This window comes from Lissotriton helveticus (assembly GCF_964261635.1).
Source record: "Lissotriton helveticus chromosome 1_1 unlocalized genomic scaffold, aLisHel1.1 SUPER_1_unloc_31, whole genome shotgun sequence".
NCBI classification, from domain to species: Eukaryota; Metazoa; Chordata; class Amphibia; order Caudata; family Salamandridae; genus Lissotriton; species Lissotriton helveticus.
Window position 1 is genome coordinate 1,830,560 of NW_027611672.1, and position 24,524 is coordinate 1,855,083.

Genomic DNA, 24,524 nt, shown 5'->3' on the forward strand with positions numbered 1-24,524 from the left:
AAATCTTTTTTTCCTAATTTACTTTCCTGCACTAAACTTGTTTAGCGCTGGAAATAACGTTAAAGTAATGTGACACTGCGCATAGCATTGTTTCGCATTACTTTGTGCCATGGGTGCCTGCCAAGGGTGGTGCAAGGGCCTTCCCGTGCAACCAGAAAACGAGGTGCAAGGAAGGAGAAATGCTTTCCTTTCTCCTTCCTTTTCTGACTTTGCATGCGTGCTGCACTGTGCAACACGTATGCAAAATGGTAAAAGCTTTCCCTCGTGTCGAGTCATAGTAATTTGTACAGGAAGGGTGTCCTTCCTGTACAAAACCCATGCTGGACTCACAGACACACACACCCTAGTGCTCTGGTGCTAAGGTGTGTGCATGGCGCAGGCCCTCTGTAATCAGTGCCAGTGCAAGGGAAAGGAAAGGAGAGAGCCATATCTCTGAAAATATGGAGCTCTCCTGTTCCCTTCCTGTTGCGCCACGCAGTGTAGCCTCGCGGGGAGGGCTGCGCTGCATTCTGTGGAGATTTGGTAAATCTCCCCTGAAATGTCTGTTACAATCAGTTAAACATTGTGAATTCTCATTCCATTATGTTTCAATTTAGTAATTTAAAATATCTTTACATCCCACAGAAAACAAGCCTTGAATGTGTGAAATGACCATCAATAATGAAGCGAATGCTGTAAATCTTCAATAATAGCATAAATAATGAGCTACAGTATTCAGGAAAACATCAGCGCAGTCGGCGACAGAGGAACCTGCACACAAACTGACAGATCCCGGATGAAGCTTCAAGGGCAGTTCAGTGATTGTAAGAGTCTGAGCTGTGCACCTCCACACAACAAGATAAAGAAATGATCGAAGTAAAATTAAGGCAACAACAATAACAAACCCCCTCCTGTATAAACAAGTGTCCAGCATCAGCTTTGATCATCGGATCGGTATGATGTGATTACCACAGTGCTTTGTTTTATAAAATGATGACAAGCCATCATTCCGTGCTCTAGGTGAATTGTAAACTCTTTCTGGCCAAACCACAGTAACCAGAGAAGAGCACAACAGAGCGGAGCCAAACAACTGACGGGTAAAGGAAAGAGGAGTTCTTATATCTACAATACAACAGACTGTCCCGATTTGCACCGGCCAGAAGGAAGATACATCTTTACGCGCAAGGGTGCATAGCCATAATCCAATCTAAAGGCACAATCGCCTACAAAGACACCTTCTACATAAGAGGAATGTGGCAGATATTTGGTGGCTATCGCATTTTATTGTTAAAACAGAAATCAAACGTGCAAATTACTGCACACATATAAAGTTTGTGAGAAAAACACAAGTGCTTTAATAAGCCATGTCGGCCCATCAGGAAATGCAGTCATGGGATATAAACAAATATATACCCGACCCACAGACACTAACCAAGAAAGAAGAATCATACACATGCAGCAAGAGCTATAGTTTGTCATCACTACGCAAGCTTCATCAGCACACGTACACAGGACAAAAACCATTCAAGTGCAGTGAATGTGTCAAGAGATTTAGTCAGTTATCAATCCTACAGAAACATCAGCGTACACACACGGGGGAAAAGCCATATCATTGCAGTGAATGTGCAAAGTGCTTTAGTTACTTATCAAACCTCCAACAACATCAGCGAATACACACGGGACAAAAACCTTTCAAGTGCAGTGAATGTGTAAAGAGCTTTGGTCACTTATCAAAACTCCAAAAACATCAGCGAATACACACAGGGGAAAAACCATTCAAGTGCAGTGAATGTGCAAAGTGCTTTAGTCACTTATCAAAACTCCAAAAACATCAGCGAATACACACAGGGGAAAAGCCATTCAAGTGCAGTGAATGTGCAAAGTGCTTTAGTCAATTATCAAACCTTCAAAAACATCAGCGAATACACAGGGGAAAAACCATTCAAGTGCAGTGAATGTGACAATAGTTTTTGCAGCTCTTCAGCATTAAGGTATCATCTGCGAACACACACAGTAGAAAAACCATTCAAGTGCATTGAGTGTGCAAAGAGCTTTAGTCACTTATCAAACCTCCAACAACATCAGCGAATACACACAGGGGAAAAACCATTCAAGTGCAGTGAATGTGCAAAGTGCTTTAGTCACCTATCAAACCTCCAAAAACATCAGCGAATACACACAGGGGAAAAACCATTCAAGTGCAGTGAATGTGCAAAGTGCTTTAGTCAATCATCAAACCTTCAAAGCCATCAGCGAACACACACAGGGGAAAAACCATTCAAGTGCAGTGAATGTGACAATAGTTTTTGCAGCTCTTCAGCATTAAGGTATCATCTGCGAACACACATAGTAGAAAAATCATTCAAATGCAATGAATGTGGGAAGAGATTTAGTCAGTTATTAATCCTAAAACGTCATCAGCAAACACACACAGGGGAAAAGCCATATCATTGCAGTGAATGTGGAAAGTGCTTTAGTCACTTATCAAACCTCCAAAAACATCAGCGAATACACACAGGGGAAAAACCATTCAAGTGCAATGAATGTGGGAAGAGCTTTAGTCAGATATCAGACCGAAAACGTCATCAGCGAACACACACGGGGAAAAAACCTTATTATTGTAGTGAATGTGACAGTAGTTTTCGCGACTCTTCAACATTAAGGTACCATCAGGGAACACACACAGGGAAAAAACCATTCAAGTGCAGTGAATGTGCAAAGTGCTTTAGTCACTCATCAAACCTCCAACAACATCAGCGAATACACACAGGGGAAAAACCATTCAAGTGCAGTGAATGTGCAAAGTGCTTTAGTCAATTATCAGACCTCAAAAAACATCAGCGAATACACACAGGGGAAAAACCATTCAAGTGCAGTGAATGTGCAAAGTGCTTTAGTCAATTATCAAACCTCCAACAACATCAGCGAATACACACAGGGGAAAAAACATTCAAGTGCAGTGAATGTGCAAAGTGCTTTAGTCACCTATCAAACCTCCAAAAACATCAGCGAATACACACAGGGGAAAAACCATTCAAGTGCAGTGAATGTGCAAAGTGCTTTCGTCAATTATCAAACCTTCAAAGCCATCAGCGAACACACACAGGGGAAAAACCTATTCAAGTGCAGTGAATGTGACAATAGTTTTTGCAGCTCTTCAGCATTAAGGTATCATCTGCGAACACACATAGTAGAAAAATCATTCAAGTGCAATGAATGTGGGAATAGATTTAGTCAGTTATTAGTCCTAAAACGTCATCAGCAAACACACACAGGGGAAAAACCCTATCATTGTAGTGAATGTGACAGTAGTTTTTCGCGACTCTTCAGCATTAAGGTATGATCAGCGAACACACACAGGGGAAAAACCATTCAAGTGCAGTGAATGTACAAAGTGCTTTAGTCACTTATCAAACCTCCAAAAACATCAGCGAATACACACAGGGGAAAAACCATTCAAGTGCAATGAATGTGGGAAGAGCTTTAGTCAGATATCAGACCGAAAACGTCATCAGCGAACACACACGGGGGAAAAACCTTATTATTGTAGTGAATGTGACAGTAGTTTTCGCGACTCTTCAACATTAAGGTACCATCAGGGAACACACACCGGTAAAAAACCATTCAAGTGCAGTGAATGTGCAAAGTGCTTTAGTCACTCATCAAACCTCCAAAAACATCAGCGAATACACACACGGGCAAAACTATTCAAGTGCAGTGAATGTGCAAAGTGCTTTAGTTGGTTATCACACCTCCAAAAACATCAACAAACACACACGGAAAAAACCATTCAAGTGCAGTGAATGTGCAAAGTGCTTTAGTCGGTTATCACACCTTCAATAGTCATAAACCACTGTGCCTTCTACCAGGCCGGGTCACCCCTCCTGCTTCCCGACGTCTCCTGCCGCCGCTGCCCTGAGCGACCCAGCCGCCGCTGAGCCGCCCGCCTCTGCTGTTTTCCCGCCGCTGCCCCCCTGCGGCCCCGCCCACCTGCTACCCATTGGCCGCCCCGCTCCTGCCACCCAGCTGACCCGCCCTCCTGGCTCCTGATTTAAGGGACCGCAGCGCGTGTTTCAGGAGTGACCACTGCGCCTTCTACCAGGCCGGGTCACCCCTCCTGCTCCCGACGTCTCCTGCCGCCGCTGCCCTGCCCCTGTGGAGAAGTGTGGCTCACTGGTTAGAGGAGGCAGACCTGGAAGCAGAGGTCAGCCCGGGACCAGGGTTCAATTCCCGGCTCGGCGGGGTCTTGAGTCCTAAAATGTCCATGGACTCGACAATTCTCGCTCCGGTGCCTACTGGATTCACGGGTTCACACTCTGCAACTCTGGGCAATATTTTGCTTCATCTCCACAACGGCCCCTCGCGGCTGGATGCCTGGCTTTCACCTTGCGGATACCCTGCCGGGTTTATCTCACAGGGGAATACCAGGACGGGTTCCCTAAGCAAGCGCTTAGAAACCGCTCGGTGATTTGCGCTATATAAATTCCTGTACATTTACATTTACATTTGCCCTGAGCGACCCATCCGCTGCAGAGCCGCCCGCCTCTGCTGTTTTCCCGCCGCTGCCCCCCTGCGGTCCCGCCCACCTGCTACCCATTGGCCGCCCCGCTCCAGCCACCCAGCTGACCCGCCCTCCCGGCTCCTGATTTATGACGCCCCCAGAGCGACCGCGCGCAGCGGGAGCACCGAATGAGCGCCGAAGGTGCGCCAAAGGTAAGCCCGTCTGCGCCCGTCCGCGCCTGGACCGCGCCCAGTGCCAGGACCCCTGGCCCCCACCGACGGAAGCCGACCCGACGGACCTACAACGCCACCGAACTCAACGCACTCAACACCGGCCGAACCCCGGGCTGCTACCGAGCAACACCGAGACGCACCCACGGACCCTTCAGCTGCCACTCCTGCAAGTTCACCTGCAACCGGACCCACTCTACACCAGCACCCACCAAGCCGAACTCCAGCAGCACCCACCTGAAGTGCATCCTGCTCAACACCCGCTCTGTCCACAGACACGCCGTCGAGCTCTGGAACCTGCTCGACACCACAGCCCCTGACGTCGCCTTCCTCACGGAAACCTGGATGAACGCCTCCTCAGCGCCCGACATCGCCATCGCCATCCCGGAAGGATACAAGATCATCCGGAGGGACCGCGTCAACCAGACAGGAGGAGGCATCGCCATCATCCACAGGAACACCATCCGCATCACGACCGACACCGACGATACCCTCGCACCCACCGAACACCTGCACTTCCAGATCCACGTCAACCCCAGGACCACCCTCAGAGGCACCCTCATCTACAGACCTCCGGGACCACGCACACAATTCAGCGAAGACATCGCCGACTTCATCAGCCCGCACACCCTCCCCTCCGCCGACTACATCCTCCTCGGGGACCTCAACTTCCACCTGGAGAACAACAACGACCGCAACACCACCACCCTGCTGGACAACCTCGCCAACCTCGGACTCAAGCAACTGGTGACCACCCCCACCCACTACGCCGGACACACACTCGACCCGGTCTTCTCTTCCAGGAAGGACATCGCCTTCAGCCACGCCACGGGACTCCACTGGACGGACCACAGCTGCATCCACTTCAGCTTCAGAAGGACCACACTCCACCATCACCAGCAACAGGTTCCCCGCAGAAGCTGGAACAAGATCACTGCAGACCAGCTCGCTACTTCCCTGAGCAAGAACCCTCCCACCAGCACAACGAACCCCAGCCAAGCGGCCACCAACCTCACGAAAGGGATCAGCGACTGCGCAGACGACCTCGCCCCTCTGAAGACCCCGCCGAGCAGACCCGGCAGCAAGAAAGCACCATGGTTTAACGACGAACTCAAGAGCTCCAAGAAGAACTGCAGAGCACTCGAGAAAACCTGGCGCAGAGACCCAACACCGGACAACATGACTGCCCTCAAGCTCGCCACCCGAAAACACCACCAACTGATCCACGCCACCAAGAAAACCGCATTCAAGGAACGACTGGACAACAACGCACACAACAGCAAAGAACTCTTCAACATCATGAAAGAGCTCTCCAACCCCAACGCCGGAAACAACGACATCACCCCTTCGCAAGACCTCTGCAACTCCCTCGCCTCCTACTTCCACAACAAGATCGCGGACATACACAACAGCTTCAGCACTCAACCGACGCACGCCACGACCGAACCACCGCCCCCCACAACCACCCTCCGCGCCTGGACCCCGATCAGCACCGAAGACACCGTCAACACGATGAACTCCATCCACTCCGGATCTCCGACAGACCCCTGCCCTCACCACGTCTTCAACAAGGCCGACGCTGTCATCGCACCCCACCTGCGGGACATCATCAACACCTCCTTCGACACCGCTACCTTCCCGGAGAGCTGGAAGCACGCCGAACTCAGCGCCCTACTTAAAAAGCCATAAGCCGACCCCACCGACCTCAAGAACTACCGCCCCATCTCGCTGCTCCCGTTTCCGGCAAAAGTCATCGAGAAGACCGTCAACAAGCAACTGGCCGCCTTCCTCGAAACGAACGGCTCCCTCGACCTCTCGCAGTCTGGCTTCCGGGCCAACCACAGCACCGAGACCGCCCTGATCGCAGCTACCGATGACATCCGAGCCCTGCTCGACAACGGAGAAACAGCGGCCCTCATCCTCCTGGACCTCTCCGCGGCCTTCGACACTGTCTGCCACCGTACCCTAGTACAGCGCCTCAGCAACGTCAGAATCCAGGAGAAGGCACTGGAGTGGATCATCTCCTTCCTCGCCGGAAGGACACAGAGAGTCCGCCTCCCCCCGTTCAGATCGGAGGCCACCGAAGTCATCTGCGGCGTCCCTCAAGGCTCCTCGCTCAGCCCAACACTCTTCAACGTCTACATGAGCCCCCTCGCAGCCATCGCATGCCAGCACAACCTCAACATCATCTCCTACGCCGACGACACCCAGCTGATCCTCTCCCTCACCAACGACCCCGCCACCGCCAGAGCCAACCTACACGAAGGGATGACAGACGTTGCCAAGTGGATGACGAACAGTCGCCTGAAACTGAACTCTGACAAGACGGAAGTCCTCATCCTGGGATCTTCACCCTCCGCCTGGGATGACTCCTGGTGGCCCCCCGCCCTGGGCAGCGCACCCAAACCCACAGACCACGCACGCAACCTAGGCTTCATCCTGGACTCCTCCCTCTCCATGACCAGACAAGTCAACGCCGTCTCCTCGTCGTGCTTCAACATCCTGCGCATGCTACGTAAGATCTTCCGATGGATCACCACCGAGACCAGGAAGACGGTCACCCAGGCCCTCGTCACCAGCCGTCTGGACTACGGCAACGCCCTCTACGCCGGAACAACCGCCAAACTCCAGAAGAGACTCCAGCGGATCCAGAACACCTCAGCACGACTCATCCTGGACATCCCCCGCCGCAGCCACATCTCCGGACACCTGAGAGACATGCACTGGCTCCCGGTCAACAAGAGAATCACCTTCCGGCTCCTCACCCACGCACACAAAGCCCTACACAACCAAGGCCCAGGATACCTCAACAGCCGCCTCAACTTCTACGCTCCCAAACGCCAGCTTCGATCGACCAGCCACGCCCTCGCCGCCGTCCCCTGCATCCGAAGAGCCACCACAGGAGGAAGGTCCTTCTCCTACCTGGCCGCCAAGACTTGGAACTCCCTTCCGACCCACCTCCGCCTGACCCAAGACCACCTCGCCTTCAGGAAGCAGCTCAAGACCTGGCTGTTCGAGCAGTAGCGGACCCCCTCCCTCCAGCGCCTTGAGACCCTCCGGGTGAGTAGTGCGCTATATAAATGCTTTGATTGATTGATTGATTGATTGATTGAATCGAACACACACAGGGGAAAACCCCTATCGTTGTAGTGAATGTGACAGTAGTTTTTGCAGCTCTTCAGCATTAAGGTATCATCAGCGAACACACACGGGGGAAAACCATTCAAGTGCAGTGAATGTGCAAAGTGCTTTAGTTGTTTATCACACCTTCAAAGACATCAGCGAACATACACAGGGGAAAAACCATTCAAGTGCAGTGAATGGTGAATGTGCACAGTGCTTAAGTTGGTTATCACACCTCCAAAAACATCAACAAACACACACGGGAAAAACCATTCAAGTGCAGTAAATGTGCAAAGTGCTTTAGTCTGTTCTCACACCTTCAACGTCATAATCGAACACACACGGGGGAAAAACCATTCAAGTGCAGTGAATGTGCAAAGTGCTTTAGTAGGTTATCACCCCTTCAAAGACATCAGCGAACACACACAGGGAAAAAAACCATTCAAGTGCAGTGAATGTGCAAAATGCTTTAGTCGGTTATCACACCTTCAAAGACATCCGCGAACACACACAGGGGAAAAAACCATTCAAGTGCAGTGAATGTGCAAAGTGCTTTAGTCGGTTATCACACCTTCAAAGACATCCGCGAACACACACTGGAAAAACCATTCAAGTGCAATTAATATGTAAAGAGCTTTAGTCAGTTATCAGACTTAAAAAGTCAGCAGCGAACACACACGGGGGAAAACCCTATCATTGTAGTGAATGTGACAGTAGTTTTTGCAGCTCTTCAGCATTAAGGTATCACCAGCGAACACACACAGTAGAAAACCCAGTCAAGTGCAATGAATATGGGAAGAGCATTAGTCAATTATCAGACCTACAAAGACATCCGCGAACACACACAAGGGCAAAACTATATGATTGCTGTGAATGTTTGAAGAGCCTTAGTCAGTTATCAACCCTATGAAAACATCAACAAACACACACAGGGGGAAAGCCACTCAAGTGCAATGAATGTGGGAAGAGCTTCAGTAAGTCATCACACCTACAACATTTTCAGTGAACACACACGGGAAAAAACCAGTCAACTGCAGTGAATGTGTGAAGAGCTTTAGTCGATTATCAAACTTCCAAACACATCAGCGGACACACAGTGGGGAAAAACCCTATCATTGCGGTGAATGTGACAGCAGTTTTCGCTTCTCTTCAGTATTAAGGTATCATCAGCGAACTCACACCGGAGAAAAACCATTCAAGTGCAATGAATGTGGGAAGAGCTTTAGTCAATTATCAGACCTACAAACACATCAGCGAATATACAAAGGGAAACAACTATATGATTGCTGTGAATGTTTGAAGAGCTTTAGTCAGTTATCAACCCTACGAAAACATCAACAAACACACACAGGGGGAAAGCCACTCAAGCGCAATGAATGTGGGAAGAGCTTTAGTCGACGATTAGAGCTACAAAGTCATCAGCAAACACACAGGGGGAAAACATAGAAGGGCACTGAAAGTGAGAAGTGCTTTTGTCAATTTTCGATCCCACACAGCCCTCAGTGAATTCACTCCTTCATTTAACTCACATGGAAATAATCCTAGAGCTGCAGAGATTCCGGAAAGAACTTAAGAACATTAAAAATAATATTGACCCATGTAAATGTAATTTGTACTTGTAAAGTGCACTAATACCCCAACTGGGGTGTCCTGGTGCTGTAACGCATACCGCTGTGGAACCCTTCCTGGCTTTTCCCTGTGAAATGTCCACTCCTGGGCACCCCCAAGGTGAAGCCAGTCATCCCAGCGCTGTTGGGGCCGTTGTGGAGATTAAGCAAGCTATTGCCCAGAGTTGCAGAGTGGGACCCATGATTAGATTAGGCACTGAGGAGAGAATTATCAGGTCCGAGGAAATTGAGCCCAAGACCCGCCGAGGCGGGTATTGAACCCAGGTCCCGGGCCAGACCTCTGCATCAGGGCCTGCCACTCTAACCATTGAGCCACATTTCTCCCCTTCTGACCCTTCTGAGGACATAAAAAAGAGCAAAACAGTGCAGTTATTGTGAGAGGAATGAATTACAGAAAAAGATACAATTCAAATTATGTAGGACATTGAAATACCAGATGATAAAAGACCCGAATAGCAGTAAAGAAGGACAACAGATAACAGTATCTGCAGAATTATAAAAGTGTTTGTTTCCAGTGATTGTTCACTTCCGTACACATAGCAAAGTGACATTTTTACCAGGATACACAGTGGAAGACAAGCACAATGTGGATTAAAAGAAAAGAAACATTGTGGATTTGTATTTGGTGAAGAAGAGATACAAAGGAAAATATTGAATCGCCCCTGACCACACTACCTGTAAAAGCAACACTGAACAATACTGGGACTAACAGTGGTATTTTCAGCTAACTTGTCGGATTAGTGATAAAACCTATAAACCCAACACACCCAGAGTGGACATGTTGTCAGGGCTCTGGAGATGGGAAGCTTCATTGGTAAAATGCATGTATTACTATTAACAAATGCAACTGCAGTATATGTAATGAAATAAAGCGAAGCACAGGTGTTCAAGAAATAACCTATTTTCAGATATAAAAGAGCATATACCTTGTTTTTAAGTAACGTTTGGTGCATCTTTTACACACTGTTATCAGTTGATTGATCAGCTTGTGCCTCGCGCCTGATTACTAAGTGGGACCCGTGGCTCCTCTCCGGTTTGGCTCTCCCTATTCATTTTGTGACTTGCCAAAATCTACTTTTTACCAGAATTTAGCCATTATAAGCAGTAGACTCTGTTTGAAGAATGTGGTGAAATAGCGAAATCCCACATCAAAAGCACATATGTGCCAGGACAATCCGTTGCACTCCCAGCAACTCGTCTTCCACACTGATTGTCCCTTGGTCTCAAATGTTCTGCAGGATTTGTCGTATGAATGCCAGAAGTGGCAGTGACATTCATGAAGCTAACGCTAGCAGGAGTGTGTGGGAGTTAGAGAGGAGGAGACATAAAGAGAGCGAGAGAGACAAAGAAAGGGGGATAAAAAGAAAGAGTAAAGGAAGGAGGGGGAACGGTAAGTTATTTGTATTCACCTAAAAATAGAAGAAGCAGCCGAATACATGTCAATGTGTGACATCACCAGAGAAATGGGCTGAACACCTATGAATTTATAGGTTTATTTTTAATACCTATAGACCCATGTCATGCCAATAAACAGCGCACAAGTAAGGAAAATAGTGAAGCAGCCCATTATCATATGCAAATCACAGTGACGTCACATGCAGTGACATCACAAGAAGGGACGCTTTGCTGTTGTTGAAACCACCCGTTCTGGGACTGACCTGCCTTTTATCCTACTTCTCGCGGAACCCGCTCCGCGGGTCCCGCATCGTGTGGAGTACATTGTAGCAGCCGCTTGAAGGTCCTTGAAAGGAAAAGCCGAGGGAAGTGACTACACGGGGCTGCGAGCGAGTGCGTGTGCTTACCTGGGACTTCAATTCCCAGCAGCGCCCGCCAGCCCGGATCAGCAACACCTGGGCCGCTCTCCCCGACCCCTCCTTCCCTTCCACCGAGCTCATATAATCAACATCCTTTGGGACGGCGAGTGGGACGCTTTGCTGTTGTTGAAACCACCCGTTCTGGGACTGACCTGCCTTTTATCCTACTTTTCGCGGAACCCGCTCCGCGGGTCCCGCATCGTGTGGAGGACATTGTAGCAGCCGCTTGAAGGTCCTTAAAAGGAAAAGCCGAGGGAAGTGACTACACGGGGCTGCGAGCGAGTGCGTGTGCTTACCTGGGACTTCAATTCCCAGCAGCGCCCGCCAGCCCGGATCAGCAACACCTGGGCCGCTCTCCCCGACCCCTCCTACCCCTCCCACCTCTTGTGTGCATACTAGATAATAGTCACCAGCACTCCCGCAGCGCGGGAGAGCGCGCGGGAGAAGCCCGGGACAAGGGCGGGACCGTCTGTGGCCGTCCGGGGCCGCAGGAGGCCGGGCTGGGCCAGGGTATTGTCATTTTCTTTGTAATGTTGATGTTATTTTAATTATTTATTCTCTTGTTGGCTGCCCACTGCCTCGCCGCTGCTAACATCGTTATAAGGTATTATTAACGGGTAGATAACATTCCTTGGTTATTTCCCTTTTGATATGAGTCACTCAGCCCCCCCTGGTGTGGGCACCTTCCCACTTGGCCCTCTTGATACATTTTTAAAAAAATGCACCAAGGATGTAGACAGGGATCTCCTTCTTGCTGAGAGAAGAGCTGTGCGACGACGCTCAATAGAGCAACTGAAGAGAAGTCAATTGCCCCTCCCCTCAGACTCAAATCTTACTCAGGCTACGGACACCCGAGGGCTGAGCTCGATTGAGGATGATGGTACAGATATCAACCAAATTCCCAGCATATTTAGGTTTCCTATTATTTCGCCGCCGTGTGTTAGTGCATCTAGCGGTGATCAGTTACTTTGTATTCCAATTGATCACTCGAGCTTTGCTGATGCAAATACACCAGATAGCCAACCTAAGGTCCTCGGGCCTTATCCCATGGTGCCCAACTCTTCACTGGTTTGTATCGAACCTGGTGAGAACCTACCTCTGAAGAGTGTGGGCGTCGTTGCTACTAAGTCTGATGATGTAAAGAGGGTGGTGCGTTCCCCACCGAGAAAAAGAAGGAGAAAGGGTGGGGTAAAAAGGAAAGGCCAAAATCGCCAAACTGTACCATCACCCCCACCAATTGCTATTTCTGGTCAACCATCTCCTTCCCATGTAGAGTTACCGACGCCAGAAATACAAAACTTGCCTATTCTCGCCTTAGATACTGAAGGGCTTAGTGAGGCTTCTTGCGCCATCATAGAGAAGCTCATCAAATCATACATGCTTCCTTTGCTGGAGCGAGTTAGGATTATGAGTGACAAATTGGATCGCCTATTGGTGTCCTCTGAGTCAACACAACCCTCAACCTCAGTTAAGGGCAAGGGTGTTTCCATCAACCCACAAAGTACTAAACACATGGCAGGTAATATAAATATTAATACCAGTCAACATCCTAATAGTGTAACCAATGCAGTCACTATTCCAAATAAAGCGACGGTTGTGGCTGTTAAACCCCCAAGACCAGCTAGTACGGCCAACGCGAATCCCAGGGTGGTCGTTAGTAAACCCCCGCCACAGGGAATTGTGAAACAGCCAAAGAAAGGGGAGGGTAAATCGGCTCCCTTTACTGGTAATCCCCACAAACCCCCATCAAGGAGGCCCAATGTGGATTTGCCACCGGATTCTTTGAATTTTGTTATTGTAATGACGGGTGTGCCACCAGTCTCGGATGGGGATCGGGAAAATAATGAAAGCCTAAAAAATAAAGTCATCTTTTGGCTAAAGACAAATAGACCCCTTCCTGCACATCTTAATGGGGACATTGTCTCGGTCAGAAGATGTCAATGGGTGGGGGTTCGTCCAAAGGATAAAGAGGGTGATATAGTTATCATCAACTTTAGGGACAACAGAGTAGTATCTTACATCTCAGATTGGTTTGTAGGGAAACATGAGGGAGGGGTTTCCACCAGGAACCTTAGTTATTTCTATCCTGAGACCCTGATTAACCCAACTGAACAACCCCATGTTAAAAACACCAAAAGCCTCCTCAAATGGTCCAACTTTACATCTAGTTTTCATGGACCCCAAATTAACCCTGAGGAACGGTATAGTTCCTACACCCAATCTAGCTATAATTGTCCCCCGCAAACACCAGGCTGGGCTAAAATTAAACCTCAACTTCCTGGCCCACCAGTCATACCGAACTATTCTGTTCCAAATAATCCTCTGTACCCCATAGTTCCTTTTACCCATGTCTTTCCTCAGGTCCAAAAGCTCCCTAATTTTTACCCAGCATATCATCATCCATCTAGCCTCAATCCCAAAGACCATTGGAACATAACGTTGAGGAACCTTTATGACCCCCTATCAGGGTTATCGACAAATGATTGACCAGCAGTGTCGATAAGTGATGATGTATCTAACCCGGATCACATGGGTGGGGGGGTTGATCTGGTTAACTCACCAAACATTACTGGAAGTTATGTTGAGCATCCTTGTAACTGTTTGGAGGAGGGTACAACTAATAGAGTGGGGATAGGTACACTGGATATGGTATTAACCCTTTTGCCCTCAATGAGTGTTACTATAGCGGGTGCAAACCCAGAGCCATGTCTGCAGGTCGGGGCTGCGGGTTTGATGATGCCGGGTACGAGTTTGGTTGCCTCTGTGCCTGAAGCAACCCCTTCCCAGTCTAATGATTCTCACCCTACTGAGATTACTAACCTGTGTGAGCAAATGTACAACAAGGGTACTGTTATGGGTTGTTGGAACATCGCAGGTTTAGAATCTCGTACATGTATCCCTGATTGGGTAGAGTTCATCTCACTAGGAGATATTTGGTGTTTTTAAGAAACTTGGGCAATCCTTCCAGTGTATCTCCATGGTTTTTTGAATTTTTACAAGCCCGCGACCAAAGGCTTAAGAGGTCGGGCTATGGGTGGCCTCACAACATGGGTTCGCCAAGCTGCAGGTGTAACTGTCAATGAAATTTCTATTAATTGTTCTGATTTATTGATAGTTAGCATTCGAACATGCAGGGGGTTGGATATAATGTTGATTAATGTTTATGCTAGGGGAATGACGGGTGGCAGAGTCTCACACACCCTTACTTGTTTAGATGATTTTTTAAGCTCTAATGTAAATTCTGGACATGTAGTGGTGATGGGTGACCTCAACACCTGCTTTGAACCATTAAGTAATGATGATGGTCTATTAACTGAAGCAGAGGATCAGACCTGGGGGATCCCACAACTTGAAATTCCCCCGATAAATAAATGGTCTCAAGCAGCTACATATATTAAAGGTCTTTGTCTGAACTGGGGTCTCCGAGCACTCAATGGTCGTACTAGCTCGGACAGGATGGGTAATCACACTTTCTTTAATGGTAGATACAGTAGTCGTATTGACTACATTTTAGTTGATATGAATATGTGGCCCGTGGTTTTGGATATGGCTGTTAAACCGCGCCAAGAAAGTGACCATGAACCCTTGGTGGCAGAATTGAAGGATTTCAGTTTTGTAGGGTTGGTTGTACGACAGCCTAATTTTGTTCAAGAGGCGGTAGTACTTACAAACGATATGAGGAGGGTGCGCTGGCCAAAGGTTTCGGTAGACGTGGAAGCACGCAAAAAGATCAGAGCTCTGGTCTCAAACTCCCTGGTAGAAACTGGAAAATGTGATGTTCAGAATTTAGATATCGCAGCTATTCATGCCAGCCTGTTTCTGTCCCTAAAATCCTTGTTCATTAAGTATGTTGCAAATAAAGGGAGAGGGAAGGGCAAGAAACCACTAAACTGGTTTAATGAAGCCTGCAGGAAGTCCCACGCAGATCTGTTTAAGGCTCTAAAATCAAAGAACCCCGCCCTAATCAAAGTAAGTAGGAAGGCTTTTAATGAAGTAAAACGCCATGCCAAAGCCGCTTGGGACGATGAGCGATGGAGATCTCTAGCCGAGGCCTGTGGATCTAGGAATTTACAGCAGTTCTGGCACCTCCTTAGGTGGGGTAGCTCTCAGGATGATCGTCCAAGCCCTGCTTCTGTTGAACCACAAAAATGGGTGTCCCATTTTGTGGAACAATTCAGATGTTGCAACACTGCACATGTTTCTATTAGCTGGCCATTATCTTTTGATACTCTTGTGTTTTCGGCTAAGGAAGTTGAAGCAGTTCTGAAAGCCATTCCTAGGGGAAAAGCGCCCGGTCCAGACTGTATCCCAGCGGATATATTTCTGGAGGATCATGACCTCTGGGTTCCATATCTGGTGCGTTTGGCAAATGCATTGGCAGCGGACGCCAGAGTACCCGATTCCTGGGCCGGTGCAGAAATACTGCCAATCTTTAAGAAGGGCGATCGGTCGGTCCCATCCAACTACCGGCCGATCAGTTTAATAGACGCGGTACAGAAGATCATAGCCCGTCTTGTGCTCACTAGGATCCAGGCATGGATAGAGGAGTACGATATCCTCACCCCCCTTCAAGCTGGGTTTCGATCCCATGTGAGCACCTTGGATCAGGCATTCCGTTTTATGCTTTTGCACTGGAAGACAGTCACCCTGGGTAAAGGCAACCTGTATGCGGCCTTCGTGGATCTTAGGTCAGCGTTTGACCTGGTCCCGAGGGCTGGCTTATGGAATTCCCTATTGGATATGGGTATGCCCCCCATACTGGTACGCCTCATAGTGAATCTTCATGCCCAGACCTTTGCTTATGTACGCTGGGGAAAACCGGGTGAGGTGACGGAGAATTTTCCAGTGGATAAAGGGGTCAGGCAAGGCTGTGTCATGGCACCTACCTTGTTTTCCCTATATATCAACGGGGTCACTAAGTACTATGACAACTTTTCCACGGATGCCCCAAGCTTGGCGGGCATGCGAATCCCCCTGCTCATGTTCGCTGACGATACTCTCTTGATTTCACGTACCAGACAGGGTCTGCAAAAGGCACTGTCCAGGTTCGAGACTTTCTGCAGCGAGCATGAGCTGGAGGTGAACGTGTCTAAAACCAAATTTATGGTTTTAAGGGGGCACAAACAAATAAACGCCAGGGTTTCCATGGGGGATATCCCCCTGGAGCAAACAAAGCACTTCACCTACCTGGGAGTTACCTTCAGCGACACTTTGAGCTGGACCCATCAGATCGAGCTTATGACATTGAAACACCAACAGTTGGGCGGGGCACTGATTAAGGAACATAAAGGGTCATTTACGAGGCCAATGTCCCCGCTTATTAAGATCTATGGTGGTAAGGTTCTATCAGCAGTCCTGTATGGTGCGGAATTATGGGGTGGCAGCAATCTGGATCCACTAAAACATGCCCAAAATAAATTCTTAAGAATGTCTACAGGTTTGCCACAGTCGACCCCTCTAATTCCCCTACTTTTTGACCTTGGGTGCCACTCGGTGGTGGACCAAGCAAGACTCCGTCCATTAACATTCTGGCGCCGTCTGTGGACAACACCAGAACTCCACCATTATGCCGAAGCATGCTTGGAGGTTAAAAATAGCCCTGGTGCCTTGAACATCGGTTGGTTCAGAGACCTCAAGGCTACCCTATTAGCTTTGGGTCTTGGCAACTTGTGGTCCTCGCCTGAGTCAGCCATTTTCCCCTCCAAAAAGGAACTTAAAAAAAGTTATTGGGACTGGGTGATTCACAATATGTACTTGAAATCGTGTTCAAGCAGCCTCACTTGACTGTTTATTGTACATAAGGATGCGCCCAAGCTAGAACGGTTTTGGGATACCATAACTAAACCCCTGGACCGCAAACTATTTTTTCAATTTAGATGCGGTTCGCTTCCCATTGGGGAGTTTACTAAAAAGTGGGGAACAGAAAGGATGGGGTTTTGTCCCAAGTGTCAAGGTACTGGGGAAAGAAGCCTGTATCACTTTTTTTATGTGTGCCCTCTATATTCTGCCCCCAGAGCCAAATGGCTAAGACCGGTTTGTAGACATTTGGGTACCAGATTGGCTGTGGAAGCCTCTAGATTGTTAAAAACCAACCTGGATTCCCTTATTGTTGTTGGGGTTGCTAAATTCCTTGGGTGGGCCTGGGTGCTCAGAAGCAGGTTTATTAAAAGCACCCAAATGGTGACTGCCTAGTCTTCGGTAACCGGCTGATCTATGGTTGTGCTAGAGTCCCTTTGTAAAATTTTAGTATATCTGTATGATAAACTGTTTAGCTACAAATGATTTAATACTTGTTTTAACTGATCTATGATTGTACTAGAGTCCCTTTGTAAAATTTTGCTTATTTGTTTAAGAAGCTGATTAGTTACAAATGATTTAATACTTGTTTTAACTGTTTCATATGTATATATTGTATTTTATGTCTTTTATGATGAACTAATCGAATAAAGACTTCTTGAAATTGAAATTGATGTCAGGCCCTTATAATAATGTTCACGTGAAAGGTTGACGGCCTGTTTTAAAAACAAAAGACAAGAAACATAAAATAATGTAAAAGTAAGTTTTTGGTTTCAGTTTTTATTCATCATGTGTTTTCCCACTATCAGTTTGTAACCAAACTCAGAAATGACTGAAAGTGTAAATATTTTTAAACAGATATGTGGAACTTGGAAATTAAATTTTTAAACAGTTTTCAGTGAATAAATAAAGTGTGCTTTTAATTTGCGCTTGTTTCCTGATGTTATTCTTTATCCAGCCCCTAAGGCCCAAAGTGTTTCACATTTACAATATATTAAGCAATAGACGGGCTAATTTTGTCAAGTTCTCTGTTCCTCTCTTGCACCACTCGCACAAACAAACGCTCAGAGGCCTGTGTCTGCAGTGCTGGGGCACAAAGTAACAATTACCAGTTGCAGACTAAGGATCTAGGTGGAACTGAGTCCCGTTTCTAGATAATAGTGGGGGGACCCCTTAAACTTAAACCCCCCCCCCACCCAGCTTGTGCCGTGCTGATAAAGCAATAGTGAAATTGAGTAATTTATGATGAATTGAAATGAGAGAAAGAGAAGACGAGAGCGAGGTGCAGGATATATTAAATGAAAAGAAAAAAAGAGACACAAGACTTTAACCTGTTTTGTGTACTAGCACTTTACGTAAGTAGTTGTGCTGTGCGTTGTGAACAGCCTGTCACCCCCTTTGTATGTAAATGAGCTTCTGTGACCAGACATCCCAGGCTCCCATCTCTTCTATCGCGGATGATAATGTGAGCACTGTAAGGTAATCACAAACTAGGGCTTTATTGAGAAACAATCGGCTTCCAGGTCACACAGCTGTGGTTATGTAATTCTGTATTAGTTTTTTTATTTACTTTAATTTGCAGCAATTCTCCAGGTTACTTTTTCTCAGTATTACGCTTCAGGTCGCTCATAGCTCTCCATCAGTTAAACGTGAGGTTTGATTTAGGATTTGTTGTTTGTGTCCCTAGACCATGTCCCAATCCATTTTTCCTTGATTTGTCGGCATGGGTTTTGTCCTCACACTGGTCTACGACGGGCCTTCTCAAGGTAGAAGGCGCTGTAATAGGAATAATGAATCATATATATATGAAATTGTATGGAAACAAATATGTGCCTTTCAGTTATCAGGCACCACCAGACTCAAATCTACACATGTAATTAAGCACCAGACTAAAGTGACTCCTCACTATATAAATATGTGCCATCAGTAATCGGGCTAATGGTTCAGCTGATAATAAATAATAATAATTCTGAGTTTATACAGCGCCTGGTTACACTAACCAGTGTGTCCCCGCGCTAGTCAATGGCCCCAGCATCCCACCTTACAGCTTCCGTGACCCCGTCCACAAACTAGCCCCTAGGGAAAAGAAAGGTTTTTAATTCCTTCCGGAAAGCCACCTCCGAAGTCTCCACACGGAGCCTGAGGGGTAAGGTATTCCATCTGCGTGCCACCAGGATGCAAACCTGCTGGCAGCATGCTCAGCCGGTTGTGTCAAAGCAACAACCAGCTGCATATCATCTGCATACGTCACCACTTACACTCCATATTGCTCAGTTATTAATGCCACAGGCGCCATATAAAGGTTAAAAAGGGTAGGACTCAGACTAGAACCCTGAGGTACCCCTTGATTCAAGTCAAAAGCCTCCGAACTGTAGGGCCCTTGCTCAACACGAAAGCTGCGCTCGTGGAGAAAAGAGTCCAGCCAGTCCCATGCATTCCCTACCACTCCGCCCCTCCTCAGACACTGTAGCAAGGTGTGATGCGCCACAGTGTCGAACGCAGCATCGCGATCGTGGAGAATCAGTGCCGCGGTCCGACCCTCATCCACATGTCTCCGCAAGGCCTCTGTAGAGAAGAGCAAGGCAGACTCTGTTGAGTGGCAGGCCCGAAAACCCGCCTGAGAGGGATGTAGGAGCCTATGAGCTTCAATATGTGCTGTAAGTTGCTGATTAACCAATTTTTCAGCTATTTTGGCAAAGTAGGGAAGGAGTGATCTGGGCCGCAAATTGCTCAATTGGGTCATATTAATCTGAGGCTTTTTCTTAAGTGGAAGCACCACAGCTTGTTTCCAGGTTATCGGCACCCTACCAGATCCAAATGACAATGTTAACAGGTGACTAATATAATCAATCAATCAATCAAGGACATTTATAGAGCGCACTACTTACCCGGAGGGTCTCAAGGCGCTTTGGGGGGGGGGGGGTGCTGCTACTGCTCGAACAGCCAGGTCTTGAGCTTCTTCCTGAAGGAGAGGTGGTCTTGGGTCAGGCGCAGGTCGGGAGGGAGGGAGTTCCAGGTCTTGGCGGCCAGGTGGGAGAAGGACCTTCCTCCTGTTGTCGTTCTTCGGATGCGGGGGACGGCGGCGAGGGCGTGACTGGCTGATCGGAGGTGGCGTTTGGGAGCGTAGAAGTTGATGCGGTTGTTGAGGTAGCTCGGGCCTTGATCGTGTAGGGCTTTGTGTGCGTGGGTGAGGAGACGGAAGGTGATTCTCTTGTTGACAGGGAGCCAGTGCAGGTCTCTCAGATGTCCGGAGATGTGGCTGCGTCGGGGGATGTCGAGGATGAGTCTGGCTGAGGCGTTCTGGATCCGCTGGAGTCTCTTCTTGAGCTTGGCGGTGGTTCCGGCGTAGAGGGCGTTGCCGTAGTCCAGTCGGCTGGTGACGAGGGCCTGGGTGACCGTCTTCCTGGTCTCGGTGGGGATCCACCGGAAGATCTTCCGTAGCATGCGCAGGATGTTGAAGCATGACGAGGAGACGGCGTTGACTTGTCTGGTCATGGAGAGGGAGGAGTCCAGGATGAAGCCCAGGTTGCGTGCGTGGTCTGTCGGTGTGGGTGCGGTGCCCAGGGCGGGGGGCCACCAGGAGTCGTCCCAGGCGGAGGGCGAGGAGCCCAGGATGAGGACTTCCGTCTTGTCTGAGTTCAGTTTCAGGCGGCTGGTCGTCATCCACTCGGCTACATCTTTCATCCCTTCGTGAAGGTTGGCTCTGGAAGCGGCGGGGTCGTTGGTCAGTGAGAGGATCAGCTGGGTGTTATCGGCGTAGGAGATGATGTTCAGTTTGTGTTGGCGTGCGATGGGCGCGAGGGGGCTCATGTAGACGTTGAAGAGGGTGGGGCTCAGCGAGGATCCTTGAGGGACGCCGCAGATGACTTCGGTGGCCTCTGACTTGTACAGTGGTAGACGGACTCTCTGTGTTCTTCCGTCGAGGAAGGAGACGATCCATTCCAGTGCCTTCTCCTGAATTCCGACATTGCTGAGGCGCTGCACTAGGGTGCGGTGGCAGACAGTGTTGAATGCCGCGGAGAGGTCTAGGAGGATGAGGGCCGCTGTTTCTCCGTTGTCCATCAGGGCTCGGATGTCATCGGTGGCAGCGATGAGGGCGGTCTCGGTGCTGTGGTTGGCTCGGAAGCCAGACTGTGAGGGGTCGAGGGATCCATTCGTCTCGAGGAAGGCGGCCAGCTGTTTGTTGACGGTCTTCTCGATGACTTTGGCTGGAAACGGGAGGAGCGAGATGGGGCGGTAGTTCTTGAGTTCGGTGGGGTCCGCTGTTGGTTTCTTTAGTAGAGCGCTGAGTTCGGCGTGCTTCCAGTTCTCCGGGAAGGTGGCGGTGTCGAAGGAGGTGTTGACGATGTCCCGCAGGTGGGGTGCGATGACAGCGTCGGCCTTGTTGAAGTCGTGGTGAGGGCAGGGGTCGGTCGGAGATCCGGAGTGGATGGAGTTCATCATGCGGACGGTGTCATCGGTGCTGATCGGAGTCCAGGCGCGGAGGGTGGTGGTGGGCGGCGTTGCTGCGGTCGTTGTGTGCGATGGTTGAATGCTGAAGCTGTTGTGTATGTCCGCGATCTTGTTGTGGAAGTAGGAGGCGAGGGAGTTGCAGAGGTCTTGCGATGGGGTGATGTCGTTGTTTCCGGCGTTGGGGTTGGAGAGCTCTTTCACAATGTTGAAGAGTTCCTTGCAGTTGTGTGCGTTGTTGTCCAGTCGGTCCTTGAATGCAGTTTTCTTGGTGGCGCGGATCAGTTGGTGGTGCTTCCGGGTGGCAAGCTTGAGGGTGGTCATGTTGTCCGGTGTTGGTTCCCTTCTCCAGACTTTCTCGAGGGCTCGGCAGTTCTTCTTGGAGCTCTTGAGTTCGTCAAGGACCATGGGGCTTTCTTGCTGCCGGGTCTGCTGGGCGGGGTCCTCAGAGGGGCGAGTTCGTCCGCGCAGTTGCTGATCCACTTCGTGAGGTTGTCGGCGGCCTGGCTGGGGTTCGCTGAGCTGGCGGGAGGGTGCTGACTCAGGGAAGCGGCGAGCTGGTCGGCTGTGATCTTGTTCCAGCTTCTTTGGGCAACCTGTTGCTGGTGGTGGTGGGTCGTCGTTCTTCTGAAGGTGAAGTGGACGCAGCTGTGGTCCGTCCAGTGGAGTCCTGTGGCGTGGCTGAAGGCGATGTCTTTGCTGTATGAGAAGACGGCGTCGAGAGTGTGTCCGGCGAGGTGGGTGGGGGTGGTCACCAGCTGCTTGAGTCCCAGGTTTGCGAGGTTTTCCAGCAGGGTGGTGGTGTTGCGGTCGTCGTTGTTCTCCAGGTGGAAGTTGAGGTCCCCGCGGAGGATGTAGTCGGCTGAGGGGAGGGCGAGCGGGCTGATGAAGTCGGCGATGTCCTCGCTGAATTGTGTGCGTGGTCCCGGGGGTCTGTAGATGAGGGTGCCTCTGAGGGTGGTCTTGGGGTTGACGTGCAGGTGTTCGGCGGGTGCGATGGTGTCGTCGGTGTTGGTCGTGATGCGGATGGTGTTCCTGTGAATGATGGCGATGCCTCCTCCTGTCTGGTTGACGCGGTCTCTCCGGATGATCTTGTAGCCGTTCGGGATGGCGATGGCGGTGTCGGGCGCTGAGGAGGCGTTCATCCAGGTTTCCGTGAGGAAGGCGACGTCTGGGGCTGTGGTGTCGAGCAGGTTCCAGAGCTCGACGGCGTGTCTGTGGACGGAGCGGGTGTTGAGCAGGATGCACTTCAGGTGGGTGCTGCTGGAGTTCGGCTTGGTGGGTGCTGGTGCAGTGCAGGTCCGGGTGCAGGAGAACTTGCAGGACTGGCAGATGAAGGGTCCGTGGGTGCGTCTCGGTGCTAACGCCTCAATATTTCCTCTCAGGATTTTAGCTGGAGCTGGATCTTTAGGTGAGCCAGATTTCACACCTCTAGCTACTTTAATCAGCAGATCCTCATCTGGAACTCTGAACGCCCTTAGGCAGTCATTTTCTATAGGTCCTTCCGCTGGTGTCTCCTCACTACCGGAGCAAGCCCTAGCCTCCTTTGGGAAGGTAGAATAAATATCCTTCACTTTATTATAAAAGAATTCCACTATTAGATTACAGGATTGCGCAGAGCCCGCCTCCTGTTCCCCAATAGAGGCCAGTGAGGATAGCTCTTTGTAGACCACAAAAAGTTCCTTAGCCGAACAGTCTGCCTTGTCAATCCGCTCAGTGTAGTGGGCAGAGCGAATTTTCCTTATCAAGGCATGGTACCTTCTGAGGCTGGTTTTATACGCCCTCTCCAGGGCTGGCAAGTATTCTTTCAAGACGCTTGCATGCCGTCCTAGCCTCCCTTAATTCAGCATTAAACCACGCTGCAGATTTAGTTTGCAGCATGGGACCCGTGCTGGACCAGGGAGCCATTGTATCTAAGGCAATCTGAATACGCTGGTCCAGGGCTTTACAAGCCCCATCAATTGCTGGGCCTAATCCTTCTGGGGGCCCACCCTGCCCCAGGCTGGTGCAGAAGTTTTCTGGGGAGAACTTCGCCCATTTTTTCTTTTATTGGTGCCTCCTACTTTCCCAGAGATGTTCCCCTTGGTATACTTAATTTGGAATGGCACCAAAAAATGGTCCGTCCAAACCATCGGCACAGGAGGATCAGTTTTGAGGGCTTCCCAATTGCAGAAAATAGGGTCCAGCAGATGTCCTAACCAGTGAGTGGGTAGCTCAGACTTTAATACTAATTTCAGGGTTAACAAATCTTGACGAACCTCTTGGGCCAGGGCATTGGAGTCATCGTCGAAATGCAGGTTAAGATCCCCTAACAGAATGAATTTCTCATACCGCATGGCTGGGGCCAGTATATTATGTATGAGGCTAGCAGAAAATTGATTGCTGCCTCCCGGAGGTCTATAAACAAGAAGACCTTTAATTATGGAGTTATTCGATATTGTTATGGAAAAAGCGCCAGCTTCACTATCGGATATAGTTACTGGCTCCATAGTACATTTAATATTGCCCTTATGGATCACCGCGATCCCCCCCCCCCCTCCCGCAGGGTCTATCCAACCTTCTTATCCCATATCCAGGGGGCAAAGTGTCCAATATTTCAGGGGCCGAATCCTCATCTAACCAGGTTTCCGTTATGAAAAGAATGTTCAACTGACTGTCAATCAGAAGGTCCCGTATTTCCACACTGTGTTTCTTGAGTGACCTACAATTAATTAGGGCGCAGCTAGGCTCCCTATCAGTCCGTCCTGTATGAACACAGTGGCTAATCGAATACCCACAGTGTGTACACTTCTCAATGTAGTCTCTCGCATTAAGGTCCATACTGTGTCTACATTTAGACATAGTACCAGTGCGGAAAGCAAACAACTCCTGCTGTTAGTAGGTAAGGCCTACCTGAACTCCTCCAGGGGTCCTGGCTCCGAGCCCCGTCCGGCCGTGGACGGGCGCAGACGGGCTTGCCTTTGGCGCGTCCGGCACGCCAGCGGCGCGCCCACTGCTCGCGTCC

General features: G+C 49.3%; 1 protein-coding gene across 1 annotated transcript in view; it reads left to right on the plus strand.

Moving 5' to 3' along the window:
- The window catches only part of LOC144805898 (uncharacterized), a 400,916-nt gene extending 397,094 nt beyond the window's left edge, over positions 1 to 3,822 (plus strand). Inside the window, 6 exon segments of the mRNA XM_078672375.1 lie at positions 1,558 to 1,906; positions 1,908 to 2,308; positions 2,393 to 3,096; positions 3,098 to 3,301; positions 3,303 to 3,757; positions 3,759 to 3,822. Coding sequence (XP_078528501.1) covers positions 1,558 to 1,906; positions 1,908 to 2,308; positions 2,393 to 3,096; positions 3,098 to 3,301; positions 3,303 to 3,757; positions 3,759 to 3,822 — 2,177 coding nt within the window.
- The last annotated feature ends 20,702 nt before the right edge of the window (positions 3,823 to 24,524 follow it).